Below are 17,974 nucleotides of genomic sequence, written 5' to 3' on the forward strand. Positions count from 1 at the left end.
ACAACTACGAGGAGCAAGGGCTTGGGAAAGTTTTATTTGCTGACACTGTTGGTCTCAGCAAAACCAGAGCTGCAGATGCATCCAGCAGAAGAGGAGAGATGTCTGCACTGGGCTGGGTGAACAAACCATCCTGCCCCTACTCTAGGGATGTTTGCTAGCTGAGGTCTAGCAGCACATATTTAATACGGCCCAGGCCGCAGTGGCAGCTCCTAATGGGGCTGTGGTTAGGAGCTGGGTAGTCCTAAGTGCATTATTTTTTCCCAGAGATTGCTTTACAACCTGCTTACTCTCCACATACTGCCAACCTTGCAGAGCTGCATGGCAGGAGCCTGCATTTGGCTGGACTCAGGAGGCTCACAGCCTGCCTTTTCTTGAGCTGTTTTTGCCAGATGGGGTGGGCTGTCAGATCCAGATGCATCACTCCAGCCTGGTTTATGGTGGAAGGCTCTTGGGTGTTGCCTTTATCTTGGCTACACTTATATCACATTAAGAAGTAATTCCTCTGTATGTCTGTTCCTTGTTCTCAAGGAGTGAAGAGTGAGAGACCCTTCTTTGGTGAAGGGTCTGGAGAACAGGTCTGGTAAGGGGCAGCTGAGAGAACTGAGCTTGTTTGGTCTGGGGAAGAAGAAGTTGAGGGGAGACCTCATTGCTCTCAATAGCTCCCTGAAAGGAGGTTGTAGTGAGGTTGGGGTTGATCTCTTCTCCCTAGTATCAGGTGATAGGATGAAAGGAAATGGCCTGAAATTGTGCCAGGGGAGGGTTAGGTTGGAGATGAGGAAAAATTTCTTTATGGAAAGAGTGGTCAGGGATTGGAACAGGCTGCCCAGGGAGGTGGTGGAGTCCCCATCCCTGGAGGTGTTCAAAAATGTGTGGGCATGGCACCTGGGGACATAGTTTAATGGCCTTGGAGGTGCTGGGTTGATGGTTGGACTGGATGATGTTACAGAGCTTTTCCAGGCAAAATGATTCTATGATTCAAAGTTTCCCTGGAAGATGACTGGCACTATACCAGGTGTGCATAGGTCTGCAAAATCTGGCCAGCCCCAGTCCAGATCAGTACACTTTGATCCAAGGGCTTTTCTTTTTCTTCCTGGGTTTGTTTGTTTGTTTGTTTGTTTTTGTTTTCCCTCCACCAGATACTTGAGCTTGTGTACATTTGTGGTGGGCATTTGAATCTTTGTGAAAATAAAACTCTCCTGCTCTGTGTAAGAGGGAATCAGAGGATGCCTCATTATCTCCTGGCTGCAGAAGGAGGGATGGAGAGCATGTGAGAGGTCATCAAGTTGCAGCAGCAACTTTCCTCCCCACCCACCCCAGGTTATAAATGGCAGAGGGGCTGAGGGCTCACTCCTGTGAGAGGGAGAGAGCTTCCCATGGTTTGCTTTTACATCTTTCCACCTCCTGCAACCATTAGGAGCTCCTTGGTCTCAAGGGTTAGACAATTTTCTTCCTCATTTGTTATTTGTATGCTCACAAGGAAACCTCCATTACTCTGTTTTGCCAACTTGCAGACTTTATCATGAGAGCAAGCACCAAATTTCTGGGCACAGGTTGTGATTTCTTTTTTTCTTCCTCTATTCCATGAGAACTTAAAAAAAAATTTTTTTAAGATACTTCTTGGCAGCGACCAAAACTTTGTGCTTTGTAGATTACTTAAGTTAGGGTCCCTTGGCAGTATTACAAGACAAGAAGATGTTTATAGCTGATGATAATTACTCTTCCTGCAGTAGAAATGCTTAGAAGCCCCACTAAATGTTCATGTTTTAATTGCAGTGGATTGACTTGAAGGGAAAAATAAATCCCACAACTTTTTTTTCTCTCTGCTTTTCCCTCTCATTCCTTAACAAAATTTAAAGAAAGGAAGTTTCTGAAGTCTGTGAATGCTTCTGCACTCTATCTCCAGTAAAAACAATAAATCTTGTCAGGTTTGGGGTTTTTTTCCCCCCTTCCTTTATTCATTTGCTGAAGAAAAAGCTTCAAACTTTAGCCTAAACAAAGCTATCCCCTTTTGTCCATTTTTCCCCCTTCCTTTATTCATTTGCTGAAGAAAAAGCTTCAAACTTTAGCCTAAACAAAGCTATCCCCTTTTGTCCAAACAGCAAATAAATTGCCATTTTCCCTGGAAGTTTGAAAAGGGGCAAAGAAAACCTGAACACACAAATGAAAAAGCTGCCTGCTTTGGTGTGAGCAAGAGGGAAATAGGTATGAAAACAAACCTACAGGCTTCCTCTCACCCTTTTGGCCACTTGGACACAACACAGGGCATCTGTAGGAGAGAGGAAAAGGTTTGCATGATGTCTTTAAGAAGGCTTCCACCTGCCTTTTCTACCCCAGTTAAAACCACAGCAAACAGTAGCCCAGCTTCCAGTCTGTTGTTATTAACCAATGCAAATGGGATGACTCCTGTGGCCAGGATTGGCTGCAGGAAGCTCATGCAAATCAGTTGGTTCCTTATAAAAAAGTTATTACCCTTATTTATTTATTTATTTGTTTGTTTGTTTATTTCCCCAACTAGTCTGGAAAGAGTTAAAATTCCCATCTAAAAGGTAGACGAGGGTGAGGGGGTGTCCATCTGAATTTGAATAGATATTCTTCCTTTTTTTCTCTGGCTCCTACTTTGGCTCTTTTCAGGAGGAGATGAGCAATCCAGAGTTAAGTTAACTGTTGCCACCTTTTCTTGCAGCTGTCCCCGAAGGAGAACGTGGCCCCGGGTGTGGTGGCAGCCATCACTTCAAGGGTAAATGGCAAGTTTATTGGCATTGCTAAGGAGAATCATAGAATCATAGAACTGTCAGGGTTGGAAGGGACCTCAAGGATCATCCAGTTCCAACCCCCCTGCCATGGGCAGGGACACCTCACACTACATCAGGTTGATTAGAGCCACATCCAGCCTGGCTGCAAAAACCTCCAGGGATGAGGCTTCCACCACCTCCCTGGGCAACCTGTGCCAGTGTCTCACCACTGTCACTCTGAGGGGGGAGGAAATACACAGGAGCCTCTTCTTGCTCCTGGGCTGGGGTGTTGAGAGAAACAAGCTCAGTTTGCAAGGGAACAAGAGGAGAAGAGAGACTTTGCTTCCCTCTCTGGAAGCATCTTGCTCTGTGGGTGGCTTGCTGAGGGCAGCTTCATATAGCACCTAAGCACCAGCATGGCTGAGCCAACTCCAGGGGCAAGGAGAGGACGTGGAAGCTGGGAGAGAGATTCTCTTGCTCCTCCACAGTTGTGGTGGAGGACAGTGTCAAACTGTGAGCCACACCAGCTGGGTCAGGAAGGCTGCATAAAGCTCAGAGGAGAGGCCACTGAGGCTGGGAGGATTCCTGGTGAAACAACTCTTCATCCTCTGGGCTGGAGAGGAGTGATGCAGGAGGTGAGAAGACAGCAGCAAACTGGGGAGAGGGAAAGAAGTGAGGGGGATGCAAAGAGCAACAGGAGGGAAAGTGCATCCTCGGAGCTGATGAATATTCTAGTGACTGTATGTTGAGGAATCAGAAATTTGAAAGTCTGATGGTTTATTATAATTACACATTCATTTGTGCTGTTTAGTGGAAGCCACATATGCCTGTTGCCTGGGACTGTGACCTGTCATTAAAATCAGTTGTGCCTCCTTTTGCAGAGATGAAGATGAGCGGTGATGCTGCAGATTCCACAGATACCCGGCACGAACCCGACCAGGTGGAGCCAGGTAAGGAGGGTCCAGGATGTGGGGGACAGGCAAAGGAGCCTGAGGAAGGAGGCAAAAGAAAAGAAAAGGGGATGTGGGTGCTGGAAGTTTCTGTCTGTGCTGTGCTTGACTCCTGTTGCTGCTGCACTGTCCTCCTCCGAGCAGCCCGGGAGTTGGTCAGGAATGTGCTCTGGGCTAGGATCGTGTTCCTAGCTTGCTCAGCATGCAGGATCCTTCTGTACCAGCAGGGAATCAGTCTGTGTCTCACTGATGTCCTCCGTGGCTCCAGCATGGCAATGCTCTCCCATCTTGCCAGCAGAATAATGCCCCTGAAATGGTCTTGCTCAGCTCAGCTCAGCACCAACAGCTCTTCCTTTCATGTAGGATTCCTGTCGGGAATGTTTCCTCAGAGAAACCTCCCTGGGGACTAAGCCTTTTTTTTTGGCTTAGTAGAAAAATGGGAGGGACTTTGGGAATAGTGAAATCCAGCTAGGTAGTTCCAGCAATAATTTATCATTCCTCATCTTGAAGCATGATTGGATTTCTCATCTCCACTACTCCCACCTGAGGGCTGCTTAGACTCTTTGCCACTCCGTGGCTGGATGCCTCAGTTTTCCTTGAATGTGGAAGACTGAAGAACCCCTGACTGATCCTTTGAGGGTGGTGTCAGCACCGATTTTTGCCTGGCTACCCATCACATTCTGCACAGCCAAAAGGTGTGATAAACACCAGGAGAAGATCAGGTTTGTGTTCTCTGGCATCACTTCTGGTGAGCACTGCCTGCAGTGGGCTTCGAATGCAAGCCCTGGAGTCTGTGCTTTCACCAAAAGGCTCATGGGCAGGGCAGGTTCCTTTTTAGGCAAAGAAACAACACTGAGATGTATTTTTGGTACCCAGTAGGTATAGCAAATTAAGGTTGCTAGCAACCATGAGAATCATCTAGAGACTTGGAAATAAACACCTTTGAAACCCCAAAGTGCTGGAGACAGTAGGAAGAATCATTCTTTGAGTGATGAAGAGCTCTAAGCTTGGAGGAGCTGGGGGGGAAGGTGTAAGCAGAATAAAACTTTCCATGGAATGATTTTATTATTTCATTTTTGAGAGAACTCAGGGGAAAATTTAAAAAAAAAAAAAAAAGAGAGACCTTGGTAAAGTCAGAGAACTCAAGGCAGGTTTTAATGGGACTAGAACTACCAATTTTTAAATGCTGAGGGATTATACATCCTCTGAGCTTTTCTCTAGTGTGGTGGGTTTGTCCCTTAGACCCTTTTCTGTCACTTGGGCCTGATCCACTTGTGGCTCAAAAGCAGGACAGAAAGTAAGAGGAGTTAGTTTACATGATGTAAGAAATAAAACCAGAAAAAATAAAATAAATAAAAAGAGAATAAATGAATAAACCCCGAGGGAAAATAAAATTAATAAGACCGGGGAGGGGGGGGATCTAGAAAAAATAAAATTATTCCAGAAAAACAAACAAAAACCAAACCAAACCAAACCCAAAAACCAGAAAAAAAAAAAAAAAAAACAGAAAAATAACCCCCCTAAAAAAAATAATCCCAGGAAAAAAAAAAAAAAAAAAGAATAAACCCAGACAAAAAAAAACAGAAAAAAATAAATAAACCCAGAAAAAAAATTTCAATATGCCCAGAAGAAAAATAAATAAACCCAGAAAAAATAAAATTAATAAACCCAGAAAAAAATTAATAAACTCAGGAAAAAAAATAGAAAAAATAAATAAACCCAGAAAAAAAAAAATTAATTAACCCAGAAAAAAATTAATAAACCCAGGAAAAAAAAAAAGAAAAATAAATAAACCCAGAAAAAATAAAATTAATTAACCCAGAAAAAAATAAAATTAAAAGATTAATAAACCCAGGGGAAAAAAAGAACAGGAAAAAATTAAAATATATAAACACAGAATAAATCAATTAAATAAAAGTAGAATAAATAAAATCTGGTTGTATTCACATCCACAACCTCTGCTTGACTCTAATCAGGTCAGGATCTGCTCAGGACTTTCAGATGCCCCCGAGCTGGGTTTTGAGATCGATGTTCCCTAATAGCAAAGGTGTCCCAAACTTTCCAAGCCCTTTCAAACCAAACCAAGCCTGGTAGCTGTTGCAGGGTCTTCAGTGAGGTACCAGAGCCTCCCAAAACGCTTTGTGTGCCTTGGCTGACGGAGCTGAGGGATGGCATCAGCGAGTCAAGGTGATGCCGTGTGGTGAGTTGGTTGTTTGGGTTTGGTGTTGGCTCTTACTAAACCTAAGTGGGAGGCTCTGGCTGCTGCTGTTGTAGTCAATAGTGGTAAACAGGGCGAGAAGCTGGCACCGCGGCTGATTGAATAAAATCTGCTTTTCAGCTTGAGCTTCCCAGCCAGCCATCAGTGTCAGCTCTAGCACCTCTTTCTGCTGCTAATTGAGAAAAGAAAGCAGAGAAGAGAAGTCAATTTGTTTTAAAATAACAAAAATAAAACGTTTGCGGCGGCGCTAGCCCTGCTGTGGGAGCCTTCAAATCAAGCAGGGAAATCAGAACGAGTAAATCTCCTTCATTTGCAAGAGTGACACTTCCCTGAGGACTGATGGAGGGAACCTGTTTCAATTATTCTTCTTTCTAAGGCAGTCCTCGTGACTGGCTGGTCTGTTCAGGACCTTCAGTGATCACCTCATCAGACTTCCAGCTGTGATGAGAGACACCGCAGTGAGTTAGGAGCTTCTTGTGGGACTCAGCAAACAACCACAACCGCTCCTGCAGGGTCATCAACCCCTTGCAGGACTCCCAGAGAAGAGGGAGGTCAGGGCAGGACACAGAGTGTTGCTCAGCTGTATATTGTAGAATGGTTTGGGTTGGAAGGGACATTAAAGCTCATCCAGTTCCAGCTCTCTGCCATGGACAGGGACACCTCCCACCAGCTCGGGTTGCTCAGGGCTTCACCCAACCTGGCCTTGAACACCTCCAGGGAGAGGACATCCACAACCTCCCTGGGCATCCTGTTCCAGTGTCTCACCATCCTCACTGTAAAGATTTCTTCTCAATCTCCAGTCTAAATCTGCCCTCCTCAAACATAAACCCATCCCCTCTTGTCCTATCACTACAAGCCCTGTAGGCACTACAAGCCTCTGTGTGATGGAACCTGGCACATCAGCCCCAAGCCCACAGAGGGTCTGCCTCAATGCTTTCCCTAAACCCTCTCCACATCCCTGCCAGTTCGTTGGGTTGGGTTTTTTTTCCCTTCCTCTTTCCGACCATTCTGTTTACAAACAGCAAAGCTCTTTGTACTGAACTTCCCTGGAAGTTTTATTTTCCCTTATACACCTTGTTAGAGGACTATTTACTGCAGCACCTAATAGTGTTTTGGTTACTGGCTTCATGTGGGAAAATCTGTTTCCCAATGACTCATTAATTGAAGCCCCATTTCCTAATGAATGGAACCAATCCACTGCAGCTGCCCAGGGGGTTGTTGTTACCCCCAAAAGGAGAGGGCAGCTACCAACCTTAACAATCTTACAGCTTGCAAAGAATGGAAATCCTTCTAGCTGCAGATTTCCAACAGCCTTTCATCACCAAAAGAGGCAGGCTGGTTCCAAAAAGAAGTAAAATAAAATAAAATAAAATAAAATACTGGAGGGAGCTGGGTGCCAAAATGCTTTTGTAAGCCGAGCCCTTGATCTAAAACTGATGCCCAAAGATCTGATGGGAAGTGGCAGTAGCAGAAGCCTTAATCTCAGCCTTTCATATCTTCGCCAGTTTTAGGCTTAGAAGAGAGGGAAGGAAAAAAGAAAAAGGAAAAAAAAAGAGGGTAATTTGGCTCATTGTTTTACTTTGAAAGTGTTTAAAATAATTGTGGGGCTTTTTATTGTCTTCTCTCTCTTTTTCTTTATTTTTTTGAGAAAATGCTCGAAATTGCTCAGCTCTCATGGGAGGTGAGGAAAGTTGAGGCTTTTTTTTTTCTTCATTTCTTTGTCATCCACACCAATTTCAGAAAAAAAATGCTTCAAAGCTTTGTCCAAACCCACCCCACACCCCCTTTTTTTTTTTTTTTTTTAATTTCATTCCACCCCTCCATATCTAAAGGTTGTGGTGAATTTTTGCCTACCCTGCCCAGTCCTGCGAATCTTAAGCTCTCCTTTACTTTAGCTCTGCATTTCCCCTCCCCCAGAATGTGTGTGAAGGGCAAGAGGGGAGGGAATAAGCCCTCCCATGAGGGCTGGGGGCTGAACTGCCTTCCCCCATCACCCAGGCGGTGTGGGTCAGCCCTAGTCCAAGCACTGGGTCACCTCTCCACTTCGAGGGTGCTCTTCACCCTTGGTTTAACTCTTGGCAGGGGCTGGCTGTGGCTGGGCTCGCAGGCAGCGCCGCTGCCTCCATGGGGGGTAATGACAAGCGTGAGCTTTATGCCCTGGCTGCAAGCTCTTTTCATCCTTTTGAAACTGATGAAAGCCATGCCAGCAAGTTCTGGGTTGATTTTTTTTTTTTTTTTTTTTTTAATGGGAACTGTGGGGGCTTGGCACTGCAGAGTGTCGCCCCTGGTCTTGCAGCCGAGGGGCAGAGATCTCCCCCTTCTTGTGGTTTATCTAAGCCCTCTCTATCTGATGCAACAAAATGCTGAGGTGGGACTTGCCTCTGTCTGTCTGTTTGTTTGTGTCAGACACTTGTTCCCCGTTTATCTGTTTGATCAAAACAGGTTACACCAAGCAAAGCTACTTCCCTTTGATTTCATCTGTTGAGGCTATGGGGGGGAAGCCAAAGCTTTAACAAAAGGGCGATAGGGAAGCTCTTCAAACGCAACCATCGGTAACTGAATAGCTGCAGGCGCTCCGAACATCTTCCCTCCCCACCCTGCAACCCGGGGAACTGGCCAGCCTTCCAGGAGCCCAGGGCAGGGTGTGCAATGGGCAGCCCAGCACCCCGGGAGAGGAGCTGGGGTGTGGATGTGTGGGTGCAATAAAGGACAGCCCCACGGCTCTGCCCCTGCCCTTGCAGCTGCTGCTTTTGCTGCCTGGGATGCTTGGTGCCTGGCTGACCCCCCCGCTCTGTTGGGTTCAGTTTTTGGGTCCCTCACTGCAAGTAGGACGTTGAGATGCTGAAGTGTAGCCAGAAAAGGGCCATAAAGCTGGTGAAGGGTCTGGAGAACAGGGCTGGGGAGGAGCAGCTGAGGGACCTGGGGGTGTTTAGTGTGGAGAAGAGGAGGCTGAGGGGAGACCTCATTGCTCTTTACAACTCCATGAAGGAGGTTGCAATGAGGCAGGGGCTGGTCTCTTCTTCCTAGTATCAGGTGGTAGGATGAGCAGCAATGGCCTGAAATTGTGCCAGGGGAGGTTTAGGTTGGAGATGAGGACAAATTTCTTTGCTGCAAGAGTGGTCAGGGATGGAACAGGCTGCCCAGGGAGGTGGTGGAGTCCCCACCCCTGGGAGGTGTTGAAGAAACCTGTGGCCGTGGTACTTTGGGAGATGGTTTAGTGGCCATGGTGGTGCTGGGCTGATGGTTGGGCACAATGATCTTAGAGGTCTTTTCCAAACAATTCTGTGATTCTATCTGGAAAGGCAGCAGACTGCTGGCTTCATGGGGAGGGCACATGGAGCCAGAAAGCTGAGTTCTTGGCCTGCTTTTGATTCTGCTGGCCGTGGTAGTTGTGGTTTCTAACCCTCACAGCTTGGGTAACCTATCTGAGTGCATTAGGAAGCAATGAAGCAGGTATCTTCTCTCTCAGGGTAGGAAAGACCCTTTCCTTTAAACCTCAAGAAAATGCAAGTGGTAAGGAGCTGTGATGCATCTGCTCCTATGGTCTTGCAGAGTGTCCCTTTGGAGGGGATGCTCTTGTGAATGTCATTCTTCTCCTCCACTCCTCCTTTCCTTCATTGCTGTCACAAGACACCTAACGTAGAGCAGGAGAGAAAACAAGGGCAGCTCTGAAACTGGACACCAAAACTTCCACCTGAGCAAAAACCCCTCCCAGTGCCCTGGCTTCTGTGGCAGTGCATTTTGCATTAAATCTAGATTGGGGTAGGTGAGAAAACTGAGCCCCTGTCTCAGTCTGCCTCTCTGCTACACACTCCCTGTGCAAGCTTAGTTAAGTCTCTCTGTGTCCCTCAGCTGTGAGGTGAGGATTCTGATCTCCTTCTCTGGGGACTTTCAATACTCATTCTGGATGCATTCCTGTGTGTCCTGCCCTAGGAGACCCTGCTTTGGCAGGGGGTTTGGACTTGATCTCCAGAGACCCCTTCCAACTTCTAACCTTCTGTGATTCTATGATCCTATGATTCTATGATCCTGTGATTCTATGATCCTATAATTCTATGATCCTGTGATTCTACGATTCTATGATCCTGTGATTCTATGATCCTATAATTCTATGATCCTGTGATTCTATGATTCTATGATCCTGTGATTCTATGATCCTATAATTCTATGATCCTGTGATTCTATGATTCTATGATCCTGTGATTCTATGATCCTATAATTCTATGATCCTGTGATTCTACGATTCTATGATCCTGTGATTCTATGATCCTGTGATCTCTTCTCCCTGCTTTTTGCTGGGGTGTAAGTTCTTGGATGCAGCTGCTGGTCTCTCCAGCTCTGGGCAGAAGGCAGCCCTGGTCTCTGCTGGGCTCTCAGAAAGCCATTTCGGTTGCAGGTGTCAGGGTAGGATCTGGCTCATGCTGGAACAGGGTATGGAGGCTCTGACCTCTGTGCACAACCAAGGGCTGTCAGGCTGAGCAGTGCAGTGCCTGGTGCAAGGGCTGGGTGGGTGCTCAGCCTGTGCTGCTTCATGCAGGACATGCACTCCTTGCTGAGCTCAGGAGGTGAGCTAAGGGCTGCCCACTCTGAACATCCCTTCTTTTGCCTCCTGTTGTTACCTTTTCAGTTCAAGCTGGAAACAGATTGCCAGGCCAAAGTCTTTTGAGGAAACATAGCCTTCCCCGGCCCCACACTGAGCCTAGTCCTTGGCTACACCTCTGCTCTCCAAGGCTTAGCTGTCCCTCGTGAAACTTTCCTCAAAGCCTCCAGGATTTCTCTTCTCTCTTCCCCCTGCAGCCATGCATAGCCCCAGGACAAGCCCCAAATAAATGAAAGCAGCAGCAGCAGGGCTGGAAACAGCTGGTTGCTATGGCAATTGGGCCTGCTCAGGATTTGCATAAGGCTGATGATTTTCATAGCACAGCCACATTTAAGGCAAGCAGGAGAAATTTCCATATTCCCAGCTCTGAGTCAGTTGGGGCGTGGGGGAGGCCAGGAGGGGGATATTTGAAATTCAAATGAAGGTGATTAGGGTTTGAGGTTGGGTTATTTCTTCTTTTTTTTTTTTTTTTTTTTCTCTTAAACATCCCATTATGGAAGAGGATAAAAAAGGATGGGGAGGGGAGAGGGGAACAAAAGGCTGGTTTGACTTGAATTAGAGGGGCAAAGGAAGAGCTGGTCTGATCTGCCTCTTGCCTCTGGTCTAAGAGAAGAGACTTGCCCTCTCCCAGCAGCTGCAGGTGAAATGTTTTCCGTGGGAACAACTGTTGCCCTCGGGTTTCCTTCTGGAAGGTGCCTGTGTCTCCCACACTCACTGTCCTGCTTCATCCCCCCTGCTCCCATCCCCATATGAAAGCCATACTACACCCAGCTGCAGGAGGATTAGAGGATGGGATTTCTCTGAGGCATTGCTGTCTAAGGAAAAGCATCTTTACAACCCAGGGGTTTCCACCCAAATGAAACACTCAGGTCTTTAGTGAAAGCTTTCCCTCAAGTCTGTAACCATCTGAGTCAGCACATATTCACTTTTCTTTCTAACAAGCCTTAACTTTCCCATGGAGATGCTCTGAGGCCTCAGTGTGGTCTGTTTAGGTCTTTAGAGCAAATGGTTAACATGAAAACTTCAGCCCTAACTTGCCCTAACCTCCAAAATTCCTCATCCTGTTCACACTTTCCCCTGTTCCTTCTTAAGGTAAGTCTTGGGAACAACAAGAAGCATCACAGTAGGGCATGGAAGGACCCAGGGAGCTGACTGGTGCCTGCTCAGCTTCAGTTTCTGCTCCTCAGTGCCACTGGACAGAGCTGGAAGGAATCAGAGTTAGCCACGGAAGGCAGAGAAATTGCTTTAGGTGAGCTCCTACCTCCCAGGGCTTTTTCTGCTGGTTCTGGAGAAGCCTCTGCTCTGGCTGCTGGCAGCAGCAGTGTGAGGGCTATGACTTGGTGTTTGGCTGAATCTCCAGAAGGAGTTGAAATCCTGAAGGTGCATTTGATGCTGAAAACCTTTTTTTTTGCTTAATAGAACCACATCCTTCTGAGCACAGGTGAGCAAGTGGGTCAGGTATTCTTTATGGTTATAGTGATTGTTGCCACTCTTTTCTTCACCTGCTCTTGGATAATCTCTTCTTGACTTCACACCTTGTTTGAGGTGAGAGATTTGATTCTTGTCTCAGTTAATGTGAACAAATTAATAACCTCAGCTTCTAGAAAATCTACATCACAAGGTGCTCTGCACCTGGCTTGCTTTGTCAGTCCCTAGTGCCATTGTGCTTTATCAGCTGGAGTACTGAAATCATCAGGATAGGTGAGATTATTCTTCATTTTAGATATTCAACACTTGGAGGCTGAAGGCTGACCTCTTCACCCCGGGGTCCTTGTACAGGCAGTGATGACAACAGGGATCTCCAGAAGGTGATTCACCTCCCTGCTGTCTATCTTGGGGGCGAGATGAATTGTCCTCTGGAAGCATCAGCTTCCTCTCCCTGGCTGTAAAGGGAGCCTAGAGCAATTGGCTCAGAATTAGGCACCTAAAAGTTAGACATCTAAGCCCAGGCAGCTGAATCCCCTGCCTGGCACTGTTCCTCCATCTCTGTTCAGCTGTTCTGAATTTCCCTCCCAAATGCATGCGGCAGAAAACTGATTCCCTGTGGGAATTCCCCAACACCTGTTAAAGATTGAAATCACTTTCTCATTCCCTGTCCCAGAATCAAACTGTGAGGTGAATCAAGTGTGTAGTTAGGGTGGGAAGGGGGAGAAGGTTAACCTTCTGGTTGCAGCCCTGTTTTTGTCACTGGCTGGAAAGCCACAGGTGGCTGTCACTCCCCGTAGGTGGCTCCTGCATGTTGCTGCATGTGTCTGCCTTGTGCAGATGAAGGGACACTGCGGTCTCAGTTTTACTTCTCTCCATTTTATCCTCAAGTGCTGGACTGGCTCGGTGGCTTCCAGTGGGAATCCTGCTGGTTCTGATAAAGCATTTCTTTCTCTTTGGTTTTCACAGCAAATGCTGAGTTCCAGGCAGGGGGAACAGCAGCGGGTGGGGGGAAGCCGTCCGGAACTGTTCTGCAGCTCCCATCCCCAGAGAAACCTCCCCAGGCAAACTCGCACCAGATTTGATGCCAGTGCTATGCAAAACAGCTGCCAGGTGAACCAAGGAGAGCAGCACAGTCCTTGTCTGCAGTGCTGCAGGGAACCAGCTGAGCTTATCACTGCTGCTTTCCCTCTGTCCAGAACACCCATACAGAGAGCAAGGAAGGCTTGTTTGATGGGGACGCTCCCCAGAACCATAGAGCAAAGGGGCTCAGAACAATCTTTCCCCGTTTAAATCCCAGGGCTTTCCCAATTTGATGCAATTTAAGGAGGAGAGGACTGCCTCTAGCAGATGCTGGAGAGTTTAGATACCATTGTGTCTGGCTGGTGTAGCAAGAGGCAAGTTGTTGGCTGGTGTGAAGCTCCATGAAAGTGAGCAGAGTTCTGGCAGTTTACAGCAGCAGAAAATCTGCTGCCACCTTTTATTTTCCCTTCTTTTTATCTCCTGCAGCTAGAAAAGATTAAATCTTAAGTGCAGCTCCTTGTTGTTTGAACAGACCGTTCCTTTAAGGAGAGAACTGAGTACTTTGGTGTGAATCCTGATGTTGGCAGAAACTGGGAGCAAAGGAGTCCGCTTCCAAAAATCAAGCTATGGATGCAACTGAGAGAGGAGAGTCGTTTATCCCTATCACACCCAAATCTTGCCTTTGCAGCTGGAATTGTTTCAATTTCACTCAAATGCAAGGTTTTACTGAAAGAGAAAAGGACAAGGTTTGTTTGCAAATAAATCAGTGCACAAACACTCCCTGGTCCTGCTGCAGCCTTTTGAGAGATTTGTGTATCCTGCTGCCATTTACATAACCACTGGGAGCAGAAATCACCTCACCCAGTTTTAAATATCTCAGTGTTGGACATCTAAGCCTGAACTAGTTGCCCCTGGGTCCCTTTGTAGTCAATACAGAGAAATAGTCATCTCCAGAGGGCCATTCATCTCAGCTTAAGATAGGCATCTAAGATAGGTCAGATGAATGGCCTCTGGAGCTGCCTATTTCTTCTCACTGTCTACCAAGAGAGCCTGGGGCAGTTCTGTCTGACTTAGACGCCCAAGATAGGACTGAGTTAATGTCAACCTCCATGCATATGTGCAGTGTGCTCCACTGTCACAGAGCACCTGGCTGAGGTGCTCCCAAACACCCCTGTTGATCTGCAGTGGGATGAGCCTGGGAACAGAGTGTGTGAGTTGGAGGAAGCTGTTTGGCCTTGCAGGAGAGGACAGGAAAGAGAAAGGCAGGAGTCTGTCAGCTGCACGTGCTTGTGAAGGGAGGCAAACGTAAGAGATGAGAAGCTTGGAAGAGGAGGAGAGAATATGCTGCAGAACTTGAGCCTGGTGGCAGTGATGTGGATTGCAGCTCTTCCAGCTGCAAGTCTCCAGTTCCAAGTTTTTTGGGGTGTGTGATAGTGACTCAGAGCCATCATCACTGGGACCTAGGGATTTCCCTCAAGGCCTTGGGATCTTGCCTCGTCAACATGCTGCACCTGAGTGTGAGCAAAACTCTTGTATCCAAGAAACCAGAAATTACCTTTTCCTTCCCGGTCTGTTTTAGCAGCTGGGAACTTTATTTCCTCCTCCTCTCCTCCTGGCTTTTCTTCCCTTCAGCTACTGTGCCTTTAGATTGCATCAACCCCCTGTGGGTTTCAAAGGTAGACTCTGCAGGCCTTGAAGATCCTCACCCAGTGCTGCTCAGGTGTGTGGATACTGATTGCAATCATCTATTAACACTATCAGCACTCCCATCGTTAGATGTGCAGTTGTTGGCTCGTGGGGTGTAGAGCTGGAACACAATGAATGAACAAATTCCTCAGGCAGGAGCAGCTGGAGAGAGGTGGTCAGGGAGCAGAGAGCTGCAGTGAGAGGCACAGGAGCATGGAAGAGCCCGGCAAGTTGGAGGTTGTAGCAGAGGAAGGAATTACCTGCAGGAAGAAAAAGACCTGAGTCTGGGAAAAGAAAAAGCTTGGAGAAGCAGGTCAGGAGGGAAGGGGGAAGTGAGAGCAGGCTGCAGCACCACAGAGATGCAGACAGGCTTGGGGAGAAGGTGCAGAGCTGGATCGAGGTTGAGAGCTCACCTGGAGTACTATGTCCAGCTATGGGACCTCCTGCGCAACAGGGATGTGGAGCTGCTGCAGAAGGCCCAGAGGAGGCCACAAAGAGCACCTCTCCTACAAAGACAGGCTGAAAGCAGTGAGGCTGTTCAGCCTGCAGAGGAGAAGACTCCAGGGACACCTTAGAGCTGTGTTTCAGTACATGAAGTGGACCTACAGGAAGGCTGGGGTGGGACTGTTCAGAAGGGCTTGGGGTGATAAGATGAGAGGCAATGGCTTGAAACTAGAGTAGGGCAGACTTAGGTTGGACATCAGGGGGAAGTTCTGCACAATGAGGGTGGTGAAACACTGGAACAGGTGGCCCAGGGGTGTGGTTGAGGCCCCATCCCTGGAGACATTCAAGATCAGCCTTGATGTGGCCATGGGCAGCCTGATCTAGCTGGAGGTGTCCCTGCTGCCTGCTGGGGGTTGGACAAGATGACCTTTGAGGGTCCCTTCCAACTGAATGCAATCTGTGAATGTGATTTGCATCTGGTGAGAATACAGAGGAGGTTTCAGAGGGAGGGGGGCAACAGCTTGTTCTGCAGTGGAAGATGCTCTGGAGTTGTTTGATAGTGAACACCTATAGCTCAGCCCAACAGAAGCAACACAGGCATCTGATTTTCCACAGCCAACGCTGTGAACATGTTGCAGATTACATCTCCAGAGCTCTTTCCAGACAGCAGAGAACAGAGTGCCATGGAATTGTTATCCCTGACTCTCTCAAATATTTTTGCCACCTGTGAATAATTGTACCAAGCATCCTCCCCCCGAGGATCTCCAAGGACCGTGCTGATTCACCTGGGAATATCAAGTGTGTGCTATGAGCTGAAAAGCTGTGTGCTAGGTCAGGCTGGAGGCTCAGTCACTCAAAGACAAGTCAGTGGGAGAGTTGGACCTGCACTCCTTGCCTGCACAGCCTCTCTTAACTGCTTTCCAACCTTTTATTTTTTTGCAAGGGAGACATGAACTACTGGAAAACTGATGTGTTGTAGCTTGATCGGATCACAGGGCATGGTCTGTGCTTTATGGGGAACGTTATCCTGGAAAAAAAAAAAAAAAAAAAACAGGAGGAGGAGGCCCTGGGGGGTTGAGCTGATGGGATGTGAACAATTTAAGGCTGTTTATCACAAACTCACTTGGACTGGAAGGGAATAACTTAGGGAATGGATTGCAAAGGGAAGGGGTTTCTTGGGGTTGCCTTTGCAACCAAAGAGGCTTCGTGGAATCCCTTAAAGCATTCATATCTGTGGAGCACACAACCTCTCCTCTGTGATGTTCTTGATGAATTTGGCAGGTGTGATAGGAGGGGGGGGGGAAATGTTTATCATCAAAGGGGAATGAGTGAGGGCCTGTGCAGTACCTTCAGGCTGAAACCTGTCTGATTTTTTCCCCCTGTGCCTGCCAATCTCTTTTGGAATCAAGGAGACGCCTCTTGAGCGCAACCCCACGGCACCCTCTGTTCCCTTAGACATCCCATAATTACTCAGTGCCACATGGGTTCCTTAAGATCCCTGGTTAACAGCTTTGGCCACAGCAGTGCTGGCTTCTCCCACAGTTACTTGCTTTTTATGCACAGTGCCTTGGTGCTGGATTTCCCTGGAGATTTGTACCATCCTCCAGCTCACATCTGCTGGAATCTCCCTTGCACTCAGTGAGCTTTCCCCCACCCTTGCTGCCTGGCCAGGTATTCCCCAGGCAGCAGCACTTCTGGGGTACTTCAGCAAAGGCTGATACCACCAAATATTGCAAAAGCTGCTGTGTTCACATGGACTCCACCTTTTTCCTCTTCTCCTCGTTCCCACAGTAAGCAGAGCTGGGCCAGCAGTGTCTGTGTGTGCTAGGAGATGGAAAGTTCCCATCCATGCTGACTGTCATTAACACTGAGATGTTCTTCTCTTTGTTTCATTGTAGGAAATGAACAGAATGGGCTGGACTTTAACAGGCAGGTAAGAAGCTCCCTGGGTTTCCAGGTATTCTCCTGCTTTCTTGAATGATTGTTTTTTAATTGCTCACCTTGCTGAATTTCAGGCAGCTACTTCTAAGAGATAAAAAAACTCTTAGGTCAGAAGCTACCATTAAACAGACCACAGAAGTTCTTCCCAATTCCCCTTGTGGGATAGAATGACAGATTAAAGTTCTGGTTTCCAGGCCTCCTTATTTCAGAGAAGTTCAGCTAATTATAGAGTTTCTTTAAATCATTTGCTTGAGGCTTTTTCTGGCTTTTTAATTTTATTTTTTTTCCCCCATTGTCATTTAGAAACAAAAGGGACCTCAGTTACACTGGCAAATGTGCAAACCCTGCCCCAAAGCCCCATGCAATTCTCCTGCTTGTGACACTGGTGCTGGAAGCAGTGTGGTATGCAAGCCCAAGAGCAGCAAGGCTGACTCACAGACATATCAGTAAGGGCTGAAGAGGAGAGGTGGTTTGAGGTCTTGGAGTGCGTAGGTCAAGACCAGACCTGCCTACAACAGCAGATTCCTCTTTGCAAGACAGCAGAGAAAGGGACAGCAGATAAAAGCAGGGCAAGCAAACCCTAATTGTGAATGGATGTGTGAGGGACCTCTGAGTTTGCTGTGTCTGCTCTTATCCTCCTGTTTCATGCAGCTAAAAGCAGCTCTTGCCTCACTGAGTGCCTGGAGATGTTCACATCTGTCTCTGAGAAACCCCTGAACCTCACAGCAGAATTGCAAGGGGAGGAAAGTGCCAGTGCTCCAGAAGCATTCTAGATCTTGAATCTATGCAGACACCCTCTCTGAGTCCAGAGCTAAGGATTCCTGTGGCCATCAGTGGAGCTGGACTCAGAAAAAGAGCAGCTTTAGAGATGGATCTGTGCAGGACTCTGGGGGTTGGAGCTGGAGCAGGGAAAGCAAAAGTGGTTGTAAGTTCAGGGGCAGTCACCAGAGTTTGG

At 47.4% G+C, this 17,974-nt stretch overlaps 1 protein-coding gene across 1 annotated transcript in view; it reads left to right on the forward strand.

Moving 5' to 3' along the window:
* POU2F3 (POU class 2 homeobox 3) overlaps positions 1-17,974 on the forward strand; it is a 45,921-nt gene that overhangs the window by 2,336 nt on the left and 25,611 nt on the right. The window contains exons 2-4 of the mRNA XM_054395645.1: positions 2,684-2,737; positions 3,614-3,682; positions 16,977-17,011. Of these exons, the coding sequence (XP_054251620.1) occupies positions 2,684-2,737; positions 3,614-3,682; positions 16,977-17,011 (158 nt within the window). The remainder of the gene's footprint in view (positions 1-2,683; positions 2,738-3,613; positions 3,683-16,976; positions 17,012-17,974) is intronic.

The sequence above is a fragment of the Indicator indicator genome, chromosome 34 (assembly GCF_027791375.1).
Source record: "Indicator indicator isolate 239-I01 chromosome 34, UM_Iind_1.1, whole genome shotgun sequence".
NCBI lineage: Eukaryota > Metazoa > Chordata > Aves > Piciformes > Indicatoridae > Indicator > Indicator indicator.